Source organism: Castanea sativa, chromosome 4, assembly GCF_040712315.1.
Source record: "Castanea sativa cultivar Marrone di Chiusa Pesio chromosome 4, ASM4071231v1".
Taxonomy (NCBI): domain Eukaryota; kingdom Viridiplantae; phylum Streptophyta; class Magnoliopsida; order Fagales; family Fagaceae; genus Castanea; species Castanea sativa.
Window position 1 is genome coordinate 38,540,082 of NC_134016.1, and position 19,443 is coordinate 38,559,524.

At 34.5% G+C, this 19,443-nt stretch overlaps 1 protein-coding gene across 1 annotated transcript; it reads left to right on the plus strand.

Moving 5' to 3' along the window:
• The first annotated feature begins 7,547 nt into the window (after nt 1-7,547).
• Nucleotides 7,548-18,155, plus strand: LOC142631145 (uncharacterized). The gene is made up of 13 exons (XM_075805237.1): nt 7,548-9,089; nt 9,203-9,344; nt 9,671-9,783; nt 10,042-10,137; nt 11,012-11,081; nt 11,677-11,732; nt 13,405-13,455; nt 13,848-13,952; nt 14,209-14,253; nt 15,162-15,270; nt 16,214-16,419; nt 17,315-17,401; nt 17,700-18,155. Exons 1-13 carry the CDS (start codon nt 7,686-7,688, stop codon nt 17,865-17,867), a joined length of 2,652 nt encoding a protein of 883 aa, XP_075661352.1. The 5' UTR covers nt 7,548-7,685; the 3' UTR covers nt 17,868-18,155.
• Nucleotides 18,156-19,443: the final 1,288 nt, after the last annotated feature.

The following is a 19,443-nucleotide window of genomic DNA, read 5'->3' on the forward strand; positions in this document are numbered from 1 at the left end:
TGAATACTTCTAAACTAAGTACTTAACAGTTAACACCCACGCGGCCCCACACAAAAATAATTCTAAAAAAAGAGTTTTTTTTTTTGTTAATTCTTTTTCTATTAATTCTTTATTGAAGAAAAGCATAACATCTCCTATGCTCCAACCATAAAATTCTTAAACTCTTGGTCAAATCCTTTAAAAGACAAGTGGGTTAGATTTTATTTCAACGGTAATATTTTTTTATTAAAATTATTGATTATCATCATTAAAATATATTTGAAAAAAATATTGCTGATAAGATATTTAATTCACTTAAAATAAATGAATAATATTTTAAGTACCAAATTAGTTTAACATGCATATAAAAAATTACTTTAACAAAAACAATGGTGGGTTAAATAAGATTGAGCTGGGGGGTTTTTGAGCATGCTTCAGGCCAACAATTAAAACAATTTAACCTTGCTCTTCTTGCTAAACAAGGTTAGAGGCTTCAAGTAATGCATGACTCACTAGCCTATCGTCTCTTTAAGGCGGGATACTTCCCTCATACAGACTTCATCTAGGCATCAATGGGAAATAATCCATCTTATGCTTGGAGGAGTATCATGACAGCTCAACATTTGGTGAAGCATGGTTTCCGATGGAATGTGGGGAATGGAGAATCTATCCGGGTATGGGGTGATAAATGGCCGCCCTCATCATCTTCTTCCAAGGTGGTGTTTCCTCGGCAGTTTATGCTTTCTGATTTACGGGGTAGTGAATTGATCTCACATGAACCTATGGGTTGGAAAAAGTAGGTGGTAGAGGCACTCTTCCTTCCCCACGAGCCAAACAATATCAAAAGCATCCCCTTCAGCATTCATTTACCCCTTGATAAGATTATATGGGTTGCAACTACTAATGGTTTATTTAGTGTTCGTAGTGCATACGGGTTAGCAATGGAGCTCTCTCAGTCTGACAATTCTTGGTCCAACTCAGATGGCAGTGGGCTTCAACGGTTTTGGAGGCTATCATGGAAGATACTAGTCACCCATAAAATACGACACTTCACATGGAGAGCTTGTTGTGAGATCCTGCTCACGAAGGTGAATTTGATGTGGCGTAAGGTGTTAGAAGTGGATCGGTGTGAGGAATGCAATGATGGGGCGGAGAACTTAGGTCATCTGTTTTGGTGCTTCCAACGGGCTAGATAGATATGGCAATGCACCAAACTCCATTTTTCTTTTGAATCATCCACCATCTCTTCGTTTTTTTTTATCTGTTATGGCACTTGCTAATGTTGGAAGTTTATGATAAGGATAAGGTGGCGATGGCGGTCACTATTGCATGGTCAATCTGGACAAACTGTAATGAAGTTCGCCATGGAGGTATAAAGAAGACCAGTGAGGATATAGTAAAGTAGAGTTCACAATACTTGGCAGAGTACAGGAGTGCAAATTGCCCACTGGAACTACCTCTGGAACTACCACCGAGGACTCAAGTTGTGAGATGGTCTCCCCCCCCAACGGCAAGATATAAAATTAATGTTGATGGAGCGGTTTTTAAAACACAAAATTAGCAAGGATTGGGGTTCTTATCCGGGATGAACAAGGCTAGGTGGTAGTAGTACTAAGCCAAAAGAATGATGCCCCTTTGGGAGCTTTGGAGGTGGAGGCGAAGGTAGTCGAGGCGGGGCTTCATTTTGTAAGGGATGTAGGTATCTCTGATTTCATTTTGGAAGGGGATTCCTTGGTGGTATATAATGCGCTAAGTTGTTAGTCTTCTCCCCCATCCTCAGTGGCATCTGTCATTTCGGGCATACTTGATTTTTGTGGGGTTTTTGGCTGAGTTGATTTCTCACATATTCGTAGATAGGGTAACACACTAGCCCATTTATTGGCAAAACATGTTGTAGGCATTGTTGACTATCTAGCATGGATGGAAGAGAATTCTTACTTTTTAATGCAAGCTCTTAACCATGATGTATATTTCTCTATTTGATTTTGAATAAAGTAGCAGGTTTTCCATAAAAAAAAAAGGTTGATTAATAAAGTCAAAACACATGCAAATCGTGAAGGCACTAACAAATCACTAAATAAACTAAATGTAGCGAAAATTAAAGCAACACGGTGGTTTGTTGACTAATGAGAAAAACCTCTCACAAGGCAAAAACCCCATCGGGTGAATTTCAGGTCACCATTCTCAAGAATTCACTAATTAATAATCAAGTAGTTACGAGTATGTGAAATCTTACTACTACCTTAGCCTATTCCAAAATACCAACCTATAGTTGAACCTTTGTTTCAATACCCAATTGAACTTGATCTTGTAGTAGACTTCTTCGCTTTGCACAAATCTTCAATTTGTGACTAACTCCAGCAACTTGATTGATTGTTGTTGGTTGCAAAGTTTTTCACTTCATAAACAATGAAAATCATGAAGCACTTGGTTACAAAACCCTAAGACATATAAATGCAGTAGCTTCTCACAAAATATATGGGTTATGAGTCTTTATTTTCGTATTTGATGACTTTAAAAATAAGCCTTTTATATGACTAAGGTTGTAGAGAGAGAAGCCCTAATCATTCAAGTCATCATGGGCCGAATTTCAGATATGAGAATTCTGAAATCGTAATTATCGATAGATCAAGTTTGTGTCGAACTTCTTCATTAATACTCGATAGTAGCTAGTGTTGAGCTTTACTGAAACAACTTTTCTTTGATTGTTTCTTGGATCAAACTTCATGTCTTTAATGATACCACTTGATATTTTTGAACAACACACTTCTTGATATGTTAAATCCAACTTAGATCTATCAAATTATAAGTAAAGTACGTTTTGTCAAAGAATTAGCCAATTACATAGAAAATATGACCCTAACAAACAACAATAACAAATGAACTCTTAGTCTCAAAATTTTGAGTCGACTATGGATCTTCGGTAAATTAATTAGGGTTGACCATTTTATATATATATCCCCATTTTATTATATCTAGAGTCATTCTCTTTATTAATCCCTTAATTGATATGTTTTTTTTTATTACATTTAATAATGTGATTTTTGGTATTCCTCTATCTTTTTTTTGTTTCCTTAACTTAGATCAACTTACTTTTTCTTACTAGTGTATTAGTTGCTCCCCTATGAACATGATTAAACCATCTTAAGTGACTTTCCCTCATCTTTTCATTAATAAACACTACTCATATGACTCTATCTTTAAGTGAATTTCTTTATTTCGAATTTATCATTTCCGTGTATTTCTATCTATCCATCTTAACATTTTCATTTTAGCTACACTCATTTTATAAATGTGTAGTTTCTTAACAGCCTAATGTTTGGTATATAGCACAGAGCATGCTAAATAAAAAATAATTTTTTTTATAAGGGTTAAAAATAGTTAATTTAAAATCTTTAATAAAACTATAATCATGATAAAAATTTACCCCAATTGTATAATACCCTTTTTAAATTCTAGAGTTTCATCTTAAGAAAATTAATCTAATACTACAACTTTTACCACACATTTTCTCATAATTATTTTATGTGGAAGATTGTAACTGGTTGTCTCACTTTCATATGAATCCACTATTTTTTCTATATCACTTATAGTTTGCCACATCAGAGCTATCTTACGTGGCAAATTGTCATTATTTACATCAACTCACAATTTTTTCTATATTGCTTACTGTACCGTATTGTGGCAAAGTGGGTGGTACTATCATCATTGAAATTATAAAACAGTACAACACTACAATCTATACAAAGCATGAATATTTATTTTGTTATTCCCCCCCCCCCCCCCCCCCCCGGTTGTCTACAATATTCCATTTGTAGCTCACACATACTTGTGCCTTCTTCTTTGTTTCTTTGTTCAAAACCCTAACTTCAATCTCCTCCAAAACACTAGAGTTTTATTTTCTCCAAATTCGCTAGGAGGAACAATCAAAATTGGACCATCTACATCATCAACAATAACAACAACAATGGCGTCCCATGCCAATCTTGTACTCAAATTCTCAATTTTTATTTTGCTCTCCCTTCAATCAAATTCAAAACCCTAGAACCCATTTGATCCGCACCTTTTGCCCAGGGGTTTGCCCCCATCCATTGTGGCATAGAGACCCTAGCTTAGCTAGAGAACCCTAAAATCAATGACAATAGTCTTACAGTAATGGATCCACAAATGGCGGTTTGATAAGAACTCTAAGAGACCTAGGGTTGATGATGTACAAATTAATAATCAAAATTCTGTTTGGGTTTCTTTTGATATTGATGGTGAGCTCACTTGTTTTTGTGGGTTTTGAATTCCAGCCCATGTAGCAAAGAGAATATAGGCCGAACATAAATGGGCTAAAGAATTATTTGAGTCCATTATTTATACCCAATAATTATTTATATTTTTCCAACCTAATAATATAAAACAAAGGCCCAAAAATAGCCCTCAACACCAAATACACTTCCAACAGAGGCGAATGAGTATCTAAATGAATTCAAAATTCCCATGGGGCCATGAAGTCCAAGGTTAGCTCGATAAACATAGTTGGCAGCCAGTAACTTCATTTGCCTTGGTACAAAGTGAATTTTTGAGGGTGCAATTTTTAAATTGTACTACAGCTCAACACTCAACAGGCTTGGGGATACTAGTTAGAGATGAGAGACTTCTAGCCATGAGTGCATGCACAAGGGCTAAGAACATAGGATCCTCCTGAAGATAAATTAACATTATAGACATTATTTTGGAAGGTGACCCATTGTAAATATTTATGATGCTTCAGTCCAAGTGCCCATGGTTAGGGACACTTGGTTTAAGAAGCTAAATAAAGATTACATTATTTTTGGTCTCGGAAAACCTGTCACACAAGATGCGAAGCAAACCGAGCAGTCCATACATAGCTAGGCATTCTCAGTTTGTAGAGGACAACTCAATACTAATGTATCTGCCTTAAGTTTTAGTCGATGTAAGTTACTATCTTGACTTTAAAAAAATGTTACAGGTGATATAAAAAAAAAAAATATATAAAAGCTCGTTTTTAATTTAAACTGCTTCATTCTTAAATTCGAACTCAAAGATTAAATGTTCAATTCCAATTATATATATTCAAGAGAATGAATGTTCTTAAAGCTCTCTAACCAGGTAATTAAGTAAAAAGAAGCAACTAAAATAGAAAATTTGAAATTACAATCTCACAAAAAAAAAAAAAAGAGGGACAATTAACCAAGAAAAGATTAGTATAAGTTTTGAACTCACTCTCACGATTTCAACATCTTGGTACAAAATTTTTCATAACGGCTACCATTCAAAAATACAAATTTCAATTAACAACTAATCTTTACAAAGAAATAACATTGACCAAAAACTCTATGAGGCATAATGTGGCATTGGGTATCGGCACAAAGGACAGAAGTGACTCGTCTGCAACCACTTGACGATACATTTTCCGTGATAAACGTGTGAGCACGGCATGCGAGTGACTTCAAAACCTGTCTGAAACTCTTCCAAGCAGATGCTACATTCTTGAATCGAGTTTGGACTTGGCTGAAACATAATCTTCTCCAAAGCCTCAATAGAAGATTTAGTCGCTGGAATGGACTTAGGCTCATAAGTCTCCATGGAGTCCAAAATTATGGTATCGTAATCGCGCACCGGATCCACACTAGGCACCACTATTTCCATTAAGTCCACGTGTTTTATGTCCACAACAATGGGCATCGTTGATGTCCCGGCCAATCCAACAATTTGTTGTATCATAGTACCATGATCTTCCACTGCGATCTCGAACTCTCTAAGCAAAGAGTGCAAGCGACCACAATTGATATCTTGCGACATCAGTTGATGTTTGGAGAAAAATTCCAATCTATTAATTTCGTTTGTAATATATTCGTAGGCAGTCACTGGTTCTTGGCTGTTGCCGATGTAGTTCTTCTGCTGAATTGCCTTAATTACGTTAAATTCGATGCGGAAGACTATGGACTTGTCGTCCTAACCTTAGTCTGAGGCTGTTGCTGGTTGGTGGGTTGGCTTGGCCACTGCCATATCTGGAAATCATAAATTCTGTTGAAGTTGAGAGGCATGGTTGAATGTTTACTTGGAAAGCAACGAACAGCAGGGAAAGAAAACGTATATAAGAAGATGCTAATATGGTAAAAACTTCAAGAAATTGCGAGAGAAACTGAGAGTTTTTGATTGAGATTTGAGACCCAACCTATGCCTATGCAAGTATTTATATATAGCCTTGTTGGGGAAACCGACTAGAGTTCCAATTTCCAAATCCTTCTCGGAGACCAATTATGTTACCAACCCGTTTTTCTAAAATTTAAAATCCACCGGAATATATTTCCTATGTCTACTAGGTTTAGGAAACCTAGTAGACATATTAAAAGGGAAACCAATTAATATTTTTAAAATTTTCTTTAAAAAAAAAAAAAAACCCCAATTACGCTAATAATCAGCCTACTATTAATTATCACCTACACCGCCCCACACAAAAAAAGGAAAAAAGAAAAAAAAAAGAATTTTTTTGCCCTAATTTTTCCCCTTTTTATGGAATAGAAAGGTATAAGATCCTAGCCCTTAAAATGCCTATTTATTTAAAAATAATTGATCTAGATTTTTAGTATTCTAAATTTATTTTATATGTACTTGTAACTATGTGTTAGATAGATCAATGCAACTTGACACTAGATTCAAGCCAAGTCCTTTAATTTTAAATGAATGATTTGGAATTATAATAAACATTAATATCCTAAAGTAGTTGAATATCATCATTTTAATATATTTTTTAGATATTAATAATGAAAAAATATTTAATAAAAATCCTCCACACATATGATGAGGCTTTTTTATTTTTTATTTTGAGTTTAATATAATTTTTTAATATGAATTTATTTATTGTTAGTGAGATTACATAGGAAGATAATTTTAAGAAGCTAAAATTTAAGATTTGAAAATGAGTAAATTGCTAGATTTAGTGTGTGCAAATTTTTAAGAAAAAAATATATCAAACATGTGTGAGATATATTTAAATAGAGATTGTGTTAATTTTTAGGAAAAAAGTTTATTGAGTAATTTTTTTTTAAATTTTGTTGAATTACAATTTTAACTCTATTTTTTAGATTTTAAGAATAAAAATGATCTAATTAAATTAGAAATATTTTTGACATTTTTTAAAATTATAACTAATTTTATGAATTCTCTTAATATATAAGAATAATGAAACAAAATTAATTCACTTGTCTTAAAATATCTAAATAAAACTGCAAGAAAGTTACCATAAAATCTTCAATAAAATTTTATTTATAAAAAAATAAGTTTAATAAAGTGTACAACAAAAATTAAAAGCAGTTTTTACACCACAGCAAAAAAAAATCATTATGCTCATTTTTTATTAATATTTGGTCTGGTTAAATTTCTTCACCTTGAATGATTTGAATTAGTGGGCATAAATTCTACCACAAGACAAGAGGACTGTATAGTAGGAGTTAGAAAAGGAAAATAGTACATTTGAAATGCAAAAGAACAGAGTTTTTTCTTTTCTTCTTTCTTTGTTCTTTTTTCCCTCTCTGGAAGCTTCCATATCTATAGCCCCACACATGACTCTGCCTTCTTCTCTGTTTCTTTCTTCAAATTCCTGATTCAAAACCCTAAAAAAACTTCAATCTCCCCCAAAAATCTAGGGTTTTTTTTTTTTACTTTCTCCGAATCAGTCAGATCAAGATCCAAAAATGGACCATCACCACCATCATCATCATCAACAACAACAACAATGGCGTCCCATGCCAATCCCAGGTAACATCTGCCCCACCTGCTCAAATTCCCACTTCCCATTTTGCCCTCCTTTCAATCAAATTCAAAACCCTAGACCCCCATTCGACCCGCACCTTTTGCCCACGGGTCCGCCCCGACCGCCGTGGCATAGAAACCCTAGTTTAGACAGGGAACCCTACAATCAATTTCAGTTACAACAACAGTCTTACAGTAATGGATTCGCAAATGAGTCTGATAGGAACCCTAAGAGGCCTAGGGTTGATGATATGCAATCTAATAATCAGAATTCTGTTAGGGTTTCTTCCGATATTGAGCGTAGATTGAAGCTAATTCGTGATCATGGTAGCTCATTGGGTGGACCGATGCCGGGGATGAATAATCACGAAACCAATAGATATGTTCAAGAAAGTTTAGGTTTTGATGGGAATTATGGAAAATTTGATGGTTCTTGGGAGAGTAGGAGTGAATTGGGACCAATGGGTGTTAGGAATATGGAGATGAATAATTTCCATGACCCGAGGTTTGGTTTGGGTGATAGAGTAGGGCAACCATATATGCAGAGTATGAGGAATGGGTTTCACAATGAAGAAGAATTCATGCATTCTTCTAGATATGGGATTAATAATGTGGATCAGGCGCCTCCTCCTCCTCCTCCTCCGCATATATCTCAGCGCCTGCCACCTTATCCGGGTTCTGAACTTCCTAATGACCATTATCAAAATACCCATAATCCGCAATGGCGGCAAGGTAGTGATTCTGTGCCAGAAAATGAATTGAATTATTCTCATATGAATGATTGGCAAGGACCAAGTGTTATGTACCCTGAACAAAGAGGCAGTGTTGCGATGGATAATCGTGGTCCTAAAAATCAGCAGCAGCAGCAGCAACAACCCTATGGAATGCAGTATCCTGTTGATACGAGACAGCCACTTGATGTTGGTTTTCAATCAAAAGATGGAAATTGGGGTCCTATTCGGCTTCATAGTATGCCTGGAGTTACTCTACATGGTGCTCCAAATTTGAATGAGCGTGGAGGATACTTTCAATCACCTTCTGGTGGTAGCATGGTTTTCGAAAATACAGGTCAAACGGAGGCTTCTCGGTTTTATAGTGGGCAGCCTCCTATTCCAGCTTCTCCACCACCACCTCTTCCTTTTGACCCTACATTTCGCCCTTCTTCAGAGTTGAAAGCATACTCTTCACCACCTAAAACAACTGCTTCTCTTTTTCCTGTTGCTGTTAGTTCATCGGCCATGGTGCCTACATCTTATCAACCCATTCCCCAGGCCCACTCTTTGAGCCCACCACCCTATTACCATAACAAACCTCTTATGCATGCTTCCACTGGCTTTTTTTCAGAGGTATGGTTGCCTTGTGGCATGTGTTTTGTATTTTCAGCACTGCCCCCTTACTCATCCCTTTACTCTTTACTTCTAAGAAATCTCAAACAATCCACTGAATTTTGTCTAAGCAGGCTGTGGGGGATGGACAACCTTTTTCTCTAAAGCAATTATCTTCAGATAAGCCAAAAGTTATTGATGCTTCCCACTTATTCAAGCGGCCACATCGTGCTACCCGCCCTGATCATATTGTGATAATCCTTCGAGGGCTTCCAGGTATCTTATTTTGATTGTGCACTTTTATGCATCTTTTGCTAGTTTCATTACTAGACTTTGAGGAATGATGTTGCTGTAATTCTGTAAAGTTTATTATGATTTATATACTCTGTAAATTTTGTGAATACTTGTTCTTCATCTGTAAACAAATGTTGTTTTAATCTTAATCTCTTTTTTTTTTTTTTAATTTTTATTTTCTTCTGTATTATTTAACAAAACTCATACCTCGTGTGTGTGTTAGAAATTTGTCTTCATTTCCACTCAACCAAGTCTCCAAGTTTATGAATCATATTATGGAAAACTTGTTGCATTTCTCATACTTTCAGGTAGTGGGAAGAGCTACTTAGCAAAGATGTTACGTGACCTTGAGGTGGAAAACGGTGGTCATGCTCCACGTATTCATTCTATGGATGATTATTTCATGACTGAGGTTGAAAAGGTTTGTTGTTGGCTTTTTTTGTCTGTTTGATTATCAACATAGAATCATTTGAGTTCTGGCTTGTAATTATTTAGGAGTGGTTCAAATGCACACATGGTACATTAGATATCTCTCCTCTTTTGAATCAAATCATTTTCTTTACTTATAAACAAGGAGGAGTCCCTTCATACCTTTTGTTTTGTAAGGTTTAAACAATATAGAATATATACTTACCAAAATATGTAATATGTTAGTAAGAATTTTTTTTCTGCCCTGAAGATTGAGGATGGTGATTCTTCAAAGAGTTCTGTCAGAGGCAAGAAACCAATAATGAAGAAGGTGATGGAATATTGTTATGAACCTGAAATGGAGGAGGTATGCATTTTGTTTCATCTGGAACATTGTTTCAACATGTAAAACTTACCAATGCATATGAATAGATTGGCAAATCAAGTTCTCTGAGGTTTATTTTTAACCATTACCATTGTCATTGCTTCCCACCAATTCCTTTTTTTCTCCCCCATCATGAGAGATGGTTTTACCTGCACTTATCTGAATATGCTGCTACTCTTCTCACTGATTTTCTGGGATGGACAGGAAACAGCTTTGGTTCGTTCCCATTCATGATCCATTAACCTGAAGAGAGCATGAAGTAGTAGTGTCACATAAATTTATTACTAAACAACCATTTGGAGTAATGGGTGTTTGCAATTGATCTATGTCCTAAATGTCTAGTTGCTGAAATAGATTATTTACCAAATTATTTGTTACATTCTGTGTAGAAATGCAATGTGAAGACTCTGGTTAATATAGTTTCCTTATGTCATTCACTTATCTTTGTTTATAGAGTTAGATACATGCCAAATGTGTTGTTATTTTTTTTTCGTGCATTTCAAAATATGGTTCTTGGATGCCAAATGCAATTTTTGTATTTTTTTTTTCTGCTGTCACGTGCCTGCAGTTCTTAATTGGCATGTGACAATTGCTTTTGTTTGGTTTTGTTTTATTACTGTATTTGGGCTTATCAAGTTATGTATCATATATGTACACACTTTTACCTATCAAAAAATATGTATCATATATGTATCCTCAAACTGTTGATATTTTCACTTTTCTGTAAATGCAAGTAATCACTGATATCTATTAAGCACTTGCCTCCAAATGATGTATTGTGTATATGCATGTAGGTTTGTGTGTTTAAATGTGTATTTCTTTATATTTTCTCAAATACTAATGCAATTTATGACAGGCATATCGTTCAAGCATGTTGAAAGCATTCAAGAAGACCCTTGAGGAGGGGGGTTTCACCTTCATTATTGGTAAGCATTTTCTATTCTAAGTCTCTGATTAATTCAAAGATTAAATAATTATAGACATTGTTTAATTTCTTATCACTTCCATTCTTTATGGTATTGGTATCTCTAAGTTTAGTTGCTTTATTGAGAATTTAGAAGATGTAATTACTTGCATTTTCTGTTTTAAATCTTGAACTCAATTTGGTGACGTTAAGTCCTCTTATTTAATGATGTTGAGGTGGTGCCTACTAGTCATATTCAATTACTTGGTTTTGATGCTAGTGCTGGCACCAAGTCATAGGCTTTTATGAGTTTATCTCCTGTAGAGCACAGGTGTATATAGATATGCCTAATATTTCAGGAAAGTGAAATATTTTTCTATTTTCTTAAAAAAAAATTTCAACCTTAGGCATAGATATAAGATAAAGGAATTAAAGGTATAAATGGTTCTGCTGGTTATGCTGGCTTGTTTCAGCATTCAATAAGTTCAATGATATAGTTTGATTATAGATAAAGTGGTGATGCAGTGCCCATGCACTGCCTTCATTTTCACTAACAACGGATGCAGTTTTCTTCGGCTATTGACCCTTTTGTTGGTGGTATGTGTGCTTCGTCTTAGTGGATGACCGCAATCTGCGGGTAGCTGATTTTGCTCAGTTTTGGGCAATTGGAAAGGTATACCCTCAATTCTCTCTTTTTAACAACCTCTGCCATGTGTTCTGAAGTGAAGACTCAATAAAATTGAAATACACCCAACATAGCGTGGATGGTAGCTAATGTTTCATGTACCTTATTTGATTTTACTGTTGATACATACTTTCTTACTTTAACTTTATCTGCAATGGTTGTTAGAGGAAATTACTGATGTGCCCAGTCTGTGACTATGGGCTTTTTTACTTTTATTTATTTTTATTTTTTTATTTTGGAAGTTGTTCAAAGTGAGTTTATTGTAGTTATGGCTGTGTTAATGTTTTCAATGCTGTAATATTCACAAGTTCTGTTTTCTATCAATGGTCTTCCTGGATAAATCTTTATATCATACTAAAAGGTTTTATTCAAGTTAAATAGAAGACTTACATTCCTGTTTGGGGACACAAAATGAGCCTTATATGGTTCGTCCCAACCTCAAGTTTTGCATCTGATCCATATTTTTCTGCACAAAATAATTCTTTGCATAGTTCTGTAAAAACCGTATCTGAAAATCAGTGCTTGCTCTCTGCAGTTCTTCTCCTGCTTAGAAATTTTCCCCAATGACTAATTTTCAGCCACTAGAAAAATCACACATGCCTTACACTTATTCTGGAAGTACATGTTTGAGATGTTAGGAATGACTTATAAGTGAGTTATGAGAAGTCCCTGTGGCAGTGTGTCAGGTGTAAGGTGCATTGTGATGGGGGCAGTTGTTTTGCCAAGCTTACTTGTGTAGTTTTCAGTGTCTTGTTTGTGTGTGAGTAAGGTCTCGGTGTGCTTGTGAGCTGTCATATTTTGAGAAAGGTGTTCTTGTATGTTAGTGTGAATTGCTAACTGGGTACTTTTGACTTTATAGTAAATAGTGCATTTTGTCTTTTGGCATTCTTCAGTCTTACACAGCAAATCATATTGTCCATTTCTTGATATGGTGAATTTTAGTAGATGAAATTGTTTGTTTACATTTTAAACGAGAAGAAATAATAAAAAGAGATTTTGTATTGCGTTGTTGCATGGTGTTGGGTCTTGTTATAATTAACCTAGTTATTGGTATTTTGCTGTGCGTGAATTTGTTTTGGCTCAAAATTTGCAATGTCTAGCTGCCCTTTGGCCTTTTTTTTTCTTCTTCTTCTTAAAGTTGGCGTGGCTAGTCAAAGATTTGGTTGAATCTGATAACTATACTGAAGAAAAATTGATGACAAAATTTCAATGGTTTTTTGTCCCTTGCCAAAGTATCAGAAAATTAGGTTGAATTTTCATACGAAAGGGTGCATCTTCTTGTACATATCTTCATGCTATTTGATGCAACCAGCTACCTTGAATTCTGTTTCACCTAATGTTTTATTTCTTTTCCAAACTATATGATCATGCTGTTTGCATATTTTTTTTATTAATCATAAGATGGTGGGAGTTGGTGAATACTCAAGGAACTATTGTCTATGTGAATATCTTTGCCTGTTTTAAGGAAGCTGATCCATGCAGGCACCAAATTTGAGAATTTTTCATTTACTGTTTCCATCTGGAAACCTATGTTCTTTCTACTGCTATTTCCCACTAGTGTGTTTCTATGTCTTTGAGGATGGTTGAAGCAGTGGTAGCTTGTGGTTTTAGTATTTTATGATTTGCTTCACTCATTGCCCCCTTTCTTCTTTCTTGCCAGAGTTCGGGTTATGAAGTTTACATATTAGAAGCTACATATAAGGACCCAGCGGTAAGTTTATGTCTTACTTGACAGTTACTAGTTTGGTTTATCACCATTTTAAATTAACCTTCATTTACTGCATACTTTTGTCATTCAATGTTTGGTTCTATTATGTCCAGTGCAAGAATTTCAGTTCATATTCTTGCCAGTCAAATTTCCTGTTGAAATTGGTATAGATTTTATTGGGTGGCATCCTGCATGTAAAGTTTGTTTAAATGATGCTCTAGCGCAAGAATGGTCTAGCGGTTCAATTGTGTTGCTTGCTTTTTCCTGGTCATGGTACAAGGTGTCTTTTTTGGGGTCCCAATGATGGCATTTAGTAATTCTCTGTATGAAGTAGAAACACTTATCTCAAAATTGAGGAATGATTTTATCTGTATTTTATTTGTTTTTGATTTTAGGGCTGTGCAGCTAGGAATGTGCATGGTTTTACCCAAGATGATGTTGAAAAGATGGCCAGGCAATGGGAGGAAGCTCCATCATTGTACTTGCAACTTGATGTCAAGGTTTGTTGTAATAATGGTCTCAGTTTTTGTTTTGGGGTATTAGTTGGAAGATCTAAGCCAAGAAGCAGACATGGGTAAAAATATTTCATGTAATTCAGATGAACTTAATTAGTTTGGTAATTTTTTATAGAAGAAAATGCTGTATTCTGTTAGTTAGTGCACTAACTGATGAAGGTTGAAGTTTTTTTTTTTAAGAAACAATTTGTGTTTGCTTCGCCACTTGGATATTGATGCTGTGTTTTTGCTGTCTTGACAGACATTATTCCATGGGGATGACCTGAAAGAAAGTGGAATTCAAGAGGTAATTGAATATTACTTACCTTCTTTTATTCTTTATTAAAAATATAATTTTTTTAGCATATATTCTGGTGTGAAATGCTTGAATAGCTAAAACACACCCATCAAAACTTCCAAATGTAAATGAAGTTTTTTTTTTTTTGTTTTTTTTGTCAGTTATTATATTTTCAAGTGAAACACCATACAAGGCACGATTTTCATTATAATACACATATTCACTGAGCTTTGGATCTCCCCACCACCTCTCTCTCCCTATCTATTTCTACACTTGTTGCAGGCTGATGGAGGTATATTATTGTCAAATTCTATGAGAGATATATCAGAGATGGGTGGCCAATTATGACTTTCACTTTTATATTGGGATATTTTCCAATGGGCTATAGCTCAACTGGCACTTCCTCCTTTCATAATTATGGAATTGAGGGTGAGGTTGTTGGTTCAAGAACCACAGGTTGCATGTGCAACTAAACAATAAAGAAGCCTTGAGGCCCTCAAACCATGTTGCAAGGACTTTTAAAATTATTATGGCCTTTAGGGCTGTTAAATGGTTAGACCAGGATTATAGTGATCTCAATCCGGACCAATCAAAATTAGTTTCCATGCCACTCAAGATTTGTCAGTATGAATTTAAAGCTTTCTTCACTTTTATTTATACAGAATACTTGGTGCGTATATTCAGTGCAATCTTTCTGACAGATCATTTGTTTTGGTTTATAATTTATAGGAATAGTTTAGCCTTTTAAAGAAAAAAATTGTAAAATCTACTTTGTTTGTGTATCTATATATGAGCTATAGCCTCTCATTGTTTGGTGCTGTGCTTCTTATTAATTAATTTCCTATGGGATAGGGAACTTTTTAGTCAGTTTGTTAATTGCTCTGATCTAAGATTCATTTTGCTTGTAATTCTGGCAGGTAGAAATGGACATGGAAGATGAGCATGTTGATGGAAATTTTTCTGGACTGCAAGAAAGAATGCCTGAGAATAACATAGTACCTCCTCTAGGAGAAGATACACCTGATGGTATGCATCAATCCTTGGCTTTATACCTAACGTAATATTGATTTCATCTGATATGATTTGAATCGGGTTATTTGACTCGGGTTGTATGTATCTCTATTTATGTGTTTTCCATAGTCTTACTGCCTCTGTATTTATATGCATTTAGCAATTATACTTATGTATCTTTAATGCCCCTCTTTGCTTTACTCTTAGAATCCTTATAATAGATTCTTTAAAAGTGTGTCTATTTCTTATGTGCCTTTTTCATTTATAATGTTTGAGCTTGTGTTAAGGCTGAGTTGGATTGATCCAGTTAGGTAAAGAATGAATTTTACACAAATGTTCCATAATTTGTCTTTCTTGACTTGTTTTCCCTAAAATAATTTGCTTTTGTTAATATATCTCTAATCACATTTGACATAATAAGAAATCAAGGAATGTGGATGTGGAAGATCTACAATTAAAATTGAAAAGGATAAAAAAAAAAATCAAGGCACTCATTGAAAACAAGGATTGTGTCATACCAGTTGGAGTTAGCATTGTCTACATTGATTTTTTTTTTCACCTCCCCTTTTCCTTCTTTTTCTTTTTCCTTTTATTTTTAATGTTTAAGCTTGGTTAAGGCTGGGTCAACTGGGTAAATGAAGAACTTTATACATCTAGGTATGATTTGATCTCTCATGAGTGTGCTTGTTCATTATTCTGTGCTATCAAATTTAAATTCTAATTCCTTCTCAAAAAAAAAAAAAAAAAAAATTCTAATTGTTTGTTGTTTACTTTTTAGAATGTCCCCTAGGCAAGTACCAAATTTTTTGTAGAAGAAATATTTAATACTAATATTGCGAAATCCTTCTCCGCATTGTACAAATACAGAAATCATTACTTAATCCATTGTTCCTAAATCCATTAAGGACTGACTGATAAAAAAAATATTATTAATGTGCTTGAGTATTTTAATCTTTAGATTCTTCGAAGGATGGGAATAGATGGGACTCTGAAGGAGACCATCTGACGGAAGAAGTGAAAGAATTAGGTAGGAGTAAATGGTCAGACGATTTAGATGAAGAAAATACTGAAAGAACTGAACGTGTGAAAGGTAATGTAAATGCTCTTTCTGGATTGATTCAAGCATATGGCAAGGGTGCAAAATCTGTACGTTGGGCTGACAAGGTATTTGTTTTGAGCTTGTGCTATTATTTTTTACCACTTTAGATTACATATGAATGTTCATGTATTTTGCTTGATTATAATTTTAAACTGTTTCTCACTATTTTTAATATGCGCATATTGGTATCTGGTGCATTTGTTATGTGTTTGAGAGAATTGAGAAACAGTGATTAAATTAGGCACTGAGTTTTAATGTAAAGCTCATAACCATATGTTTGTATTGATGAATAAAATCATGATATGTGGCTAAATGGACTTTGTGATGGAACTATGTGGTGAGAGTTCACCCAAGGCACTTCAGAAATTAGTTGTGCATTTGATGAATTGAGTGATTGGAGACTACATGAAGTGGTTAACTTGGATGAATCTTAAGCATCTGAAGGCTTGTTCTCTATCTTCTTGAATTCTGCTGGATGACTTCTAGGAACTGCAGCTATATCCCATCTGTTACAATGTGAAATTTCTACGCATGTTTTGGGGGGGAATTTTGTTTGTTAATTGTGGCTCTACAATTTTGATTGCCTCTGTTTCTTTTGCTAAGTCTGTTTTTTATTAGGCATTTTATCTTTTTAAGAAGTGTAAGTGAGAGATGTTAACACATGGGATTGATAGAGACCTATTTAAGGGATAGTAGTTTTACTTACTCTATTCTAAGAGGCGAATATGTTCTTTCACTTAAATAAAGGAATAAGGTCACAAATGTTTTGATTTTGATTTTACTTGTGTGCTTAGAAAGTAAATAGTCTCCTATCTGATTGCTTTGCATAATCCTGGTGGCTATCTATCCTAACAGCTCAAGGCTTCTTCTGATTACTTTTGGGTTGGGTTTAGTTGCATGCCTACGCCTTTTAATTTTGCTGCCTATATCTTTTGTTGCCCCACTACCCCCTTTACACAGGTAGGCAACACTGGATTTTCTTTACATGCAGCAAAGAAGGCAGATGTATCATCTTTAGTGATTGGACCTGGCACTGGATACAACTTGGTTAGTGACTATCTGGATTTTTTAGAAGACTAATTTAAGCTATATATATATTCATATTTTTCTTTCTTTCGGGATAAGTTACCTTACTCTGTACTATCATGAAAATATCTGTTTTACATGAATGTGTACTTGTCTTTGATGGAATTTCGTTTTTCTTTTTGTGCTGGTAGCATAGAATTTATTTTTGCCATTCTTGTGTGTATTTTCTCTACTGTTTTCCCTGCAAAAATAAATTACTATTTCTTTTCTTAATCTTAATTAGTTGTAAGCTTGCCATGTTTGCTTTCAACACTTGCAGAAGTCTAACCCATTACTTGAAGAAACCCCAGCACCAAGCTCTGGTGCTGGCGAGTCAAAGAGGCAGAGCATATTTCAAGAGCGGTTACGTGTAGAGCGAGAATCATTTAAACTATTAGTTTTTGACAGAAGACGACAGCGGATTGGACTTGGTTTGGAGGAGGAATAAGTACATTTAATGATGCTTGCCTAATTCACCTTGTATCATCATCTTTTTTTTCTTTGGGGGTGGGGGGGTGGTTAGTGCAGAGGTTGAGGAAAGGGTGGTTCAGTCCCATTTCTGTAATCATATAGCCTCACCTTCAGGATGGGGGTGAGGATGGGGACTGTTCTAATTTGAATAGTTTTCTTACACGCATAATCTTTTGATTGCGAGGGTTTGTATTTCATGTTGTTGTAATAATAATTTTTGTTAGAATAACTAAATGAAAAATTTTGCAAAGTAAAATTGTTTGTTCGTTGCTTGTTCTTACATTTAAAAAAAAAAAAAAGAGACTTTTTGTCATTTTGAACCTTTGGGCTTTGGAACACCACCATGAGTCTTTGAAATAACGGAACAATTAATATCAGTGATGTTAGGCATACGGGTAGATCAAAATACTTAGCATGTGGGGTTAGGAATTGGAGTGAGGGTTTGGATTGATTTTGATATCAGTGATGTTAGGCATAAGGGTAGATCAAAACACTAGAATGTGGGGTCAGAAATTGGAGTGAGGGTTTGGTTGACAAGCGATTGTGATGTCTTTCTTTTGTTGTAACTTGTTAGCTAACTATAGACAGATGAGTGTTGCTAAGGATACTATAAATTTTACTAGACATAGCAATACGGGTCAGAATTTTTTGACTCGACCTGATTTGAAAAATACCCGACCTGAACTTGATTTTTTTGACCCGAAGTAAAAACGGGTTGACTCGTGACCCGACCCGTTTTAAAAAAAAAATTAAAAAAAAAAAAAAATTTAAACTACGTGATACTAGGTGCATAAAGCACAAAGTATCAAAACTAATAGTCCATATATTATAGATATAAAGTTATAAACAAGTAAAATTGTTGTCATGACATGAGAGAATGACTATTTGAGCTTTTTTTTTTTTTTTTTTTTTGCTAAGACTATTTGAGTTTCGTCACAACCAATAAGAGCTAAGCTTCACAAATCATGGACATGACATGAGAGAATGAGTTATGAGACAAGACAACACAAGTCTGTCAAGACAACTATTTAAAAAAAAATCTCATTCAATACGAGCTATAGTCCATTGTCCAAAGCTAAAGGCCCACATAATGCACAAACTTGAAAGTTGAAACGCGACAAACTTGAGCTACAATTTGCAAGTATGAATATTTGCAGTGCTGAATCTGCTACCAACATTGAGTAGATTGAGATTGAGGTATAATTTTTATAAAATATTTACTTGTTCTTCTTTACTTATAATATGTTATGTTTATTTTTAAAGTTTTTTTTTTTTTTTTTGTTTAGTTTATCTTTCTAAGTAATCTAACTTTACTATTATTTTATATGCAATAGGAACATGTACACTTAAGAAGACCGATAATTTGCTACTTTGCTGGCTTATTTGTTTTGTTTGTTTTAAGATCTATCTCTTTTTGAAGATGTAAACTTGTAATTATATGCATTTTGACAGTGAACTATTAACATTGAAGACTTTTTTCATCATGAATTTATGACTATAAATAATTTTTGTCATGCTTAAAACTGTCAGAATTCGAAGGATATTAACCAATG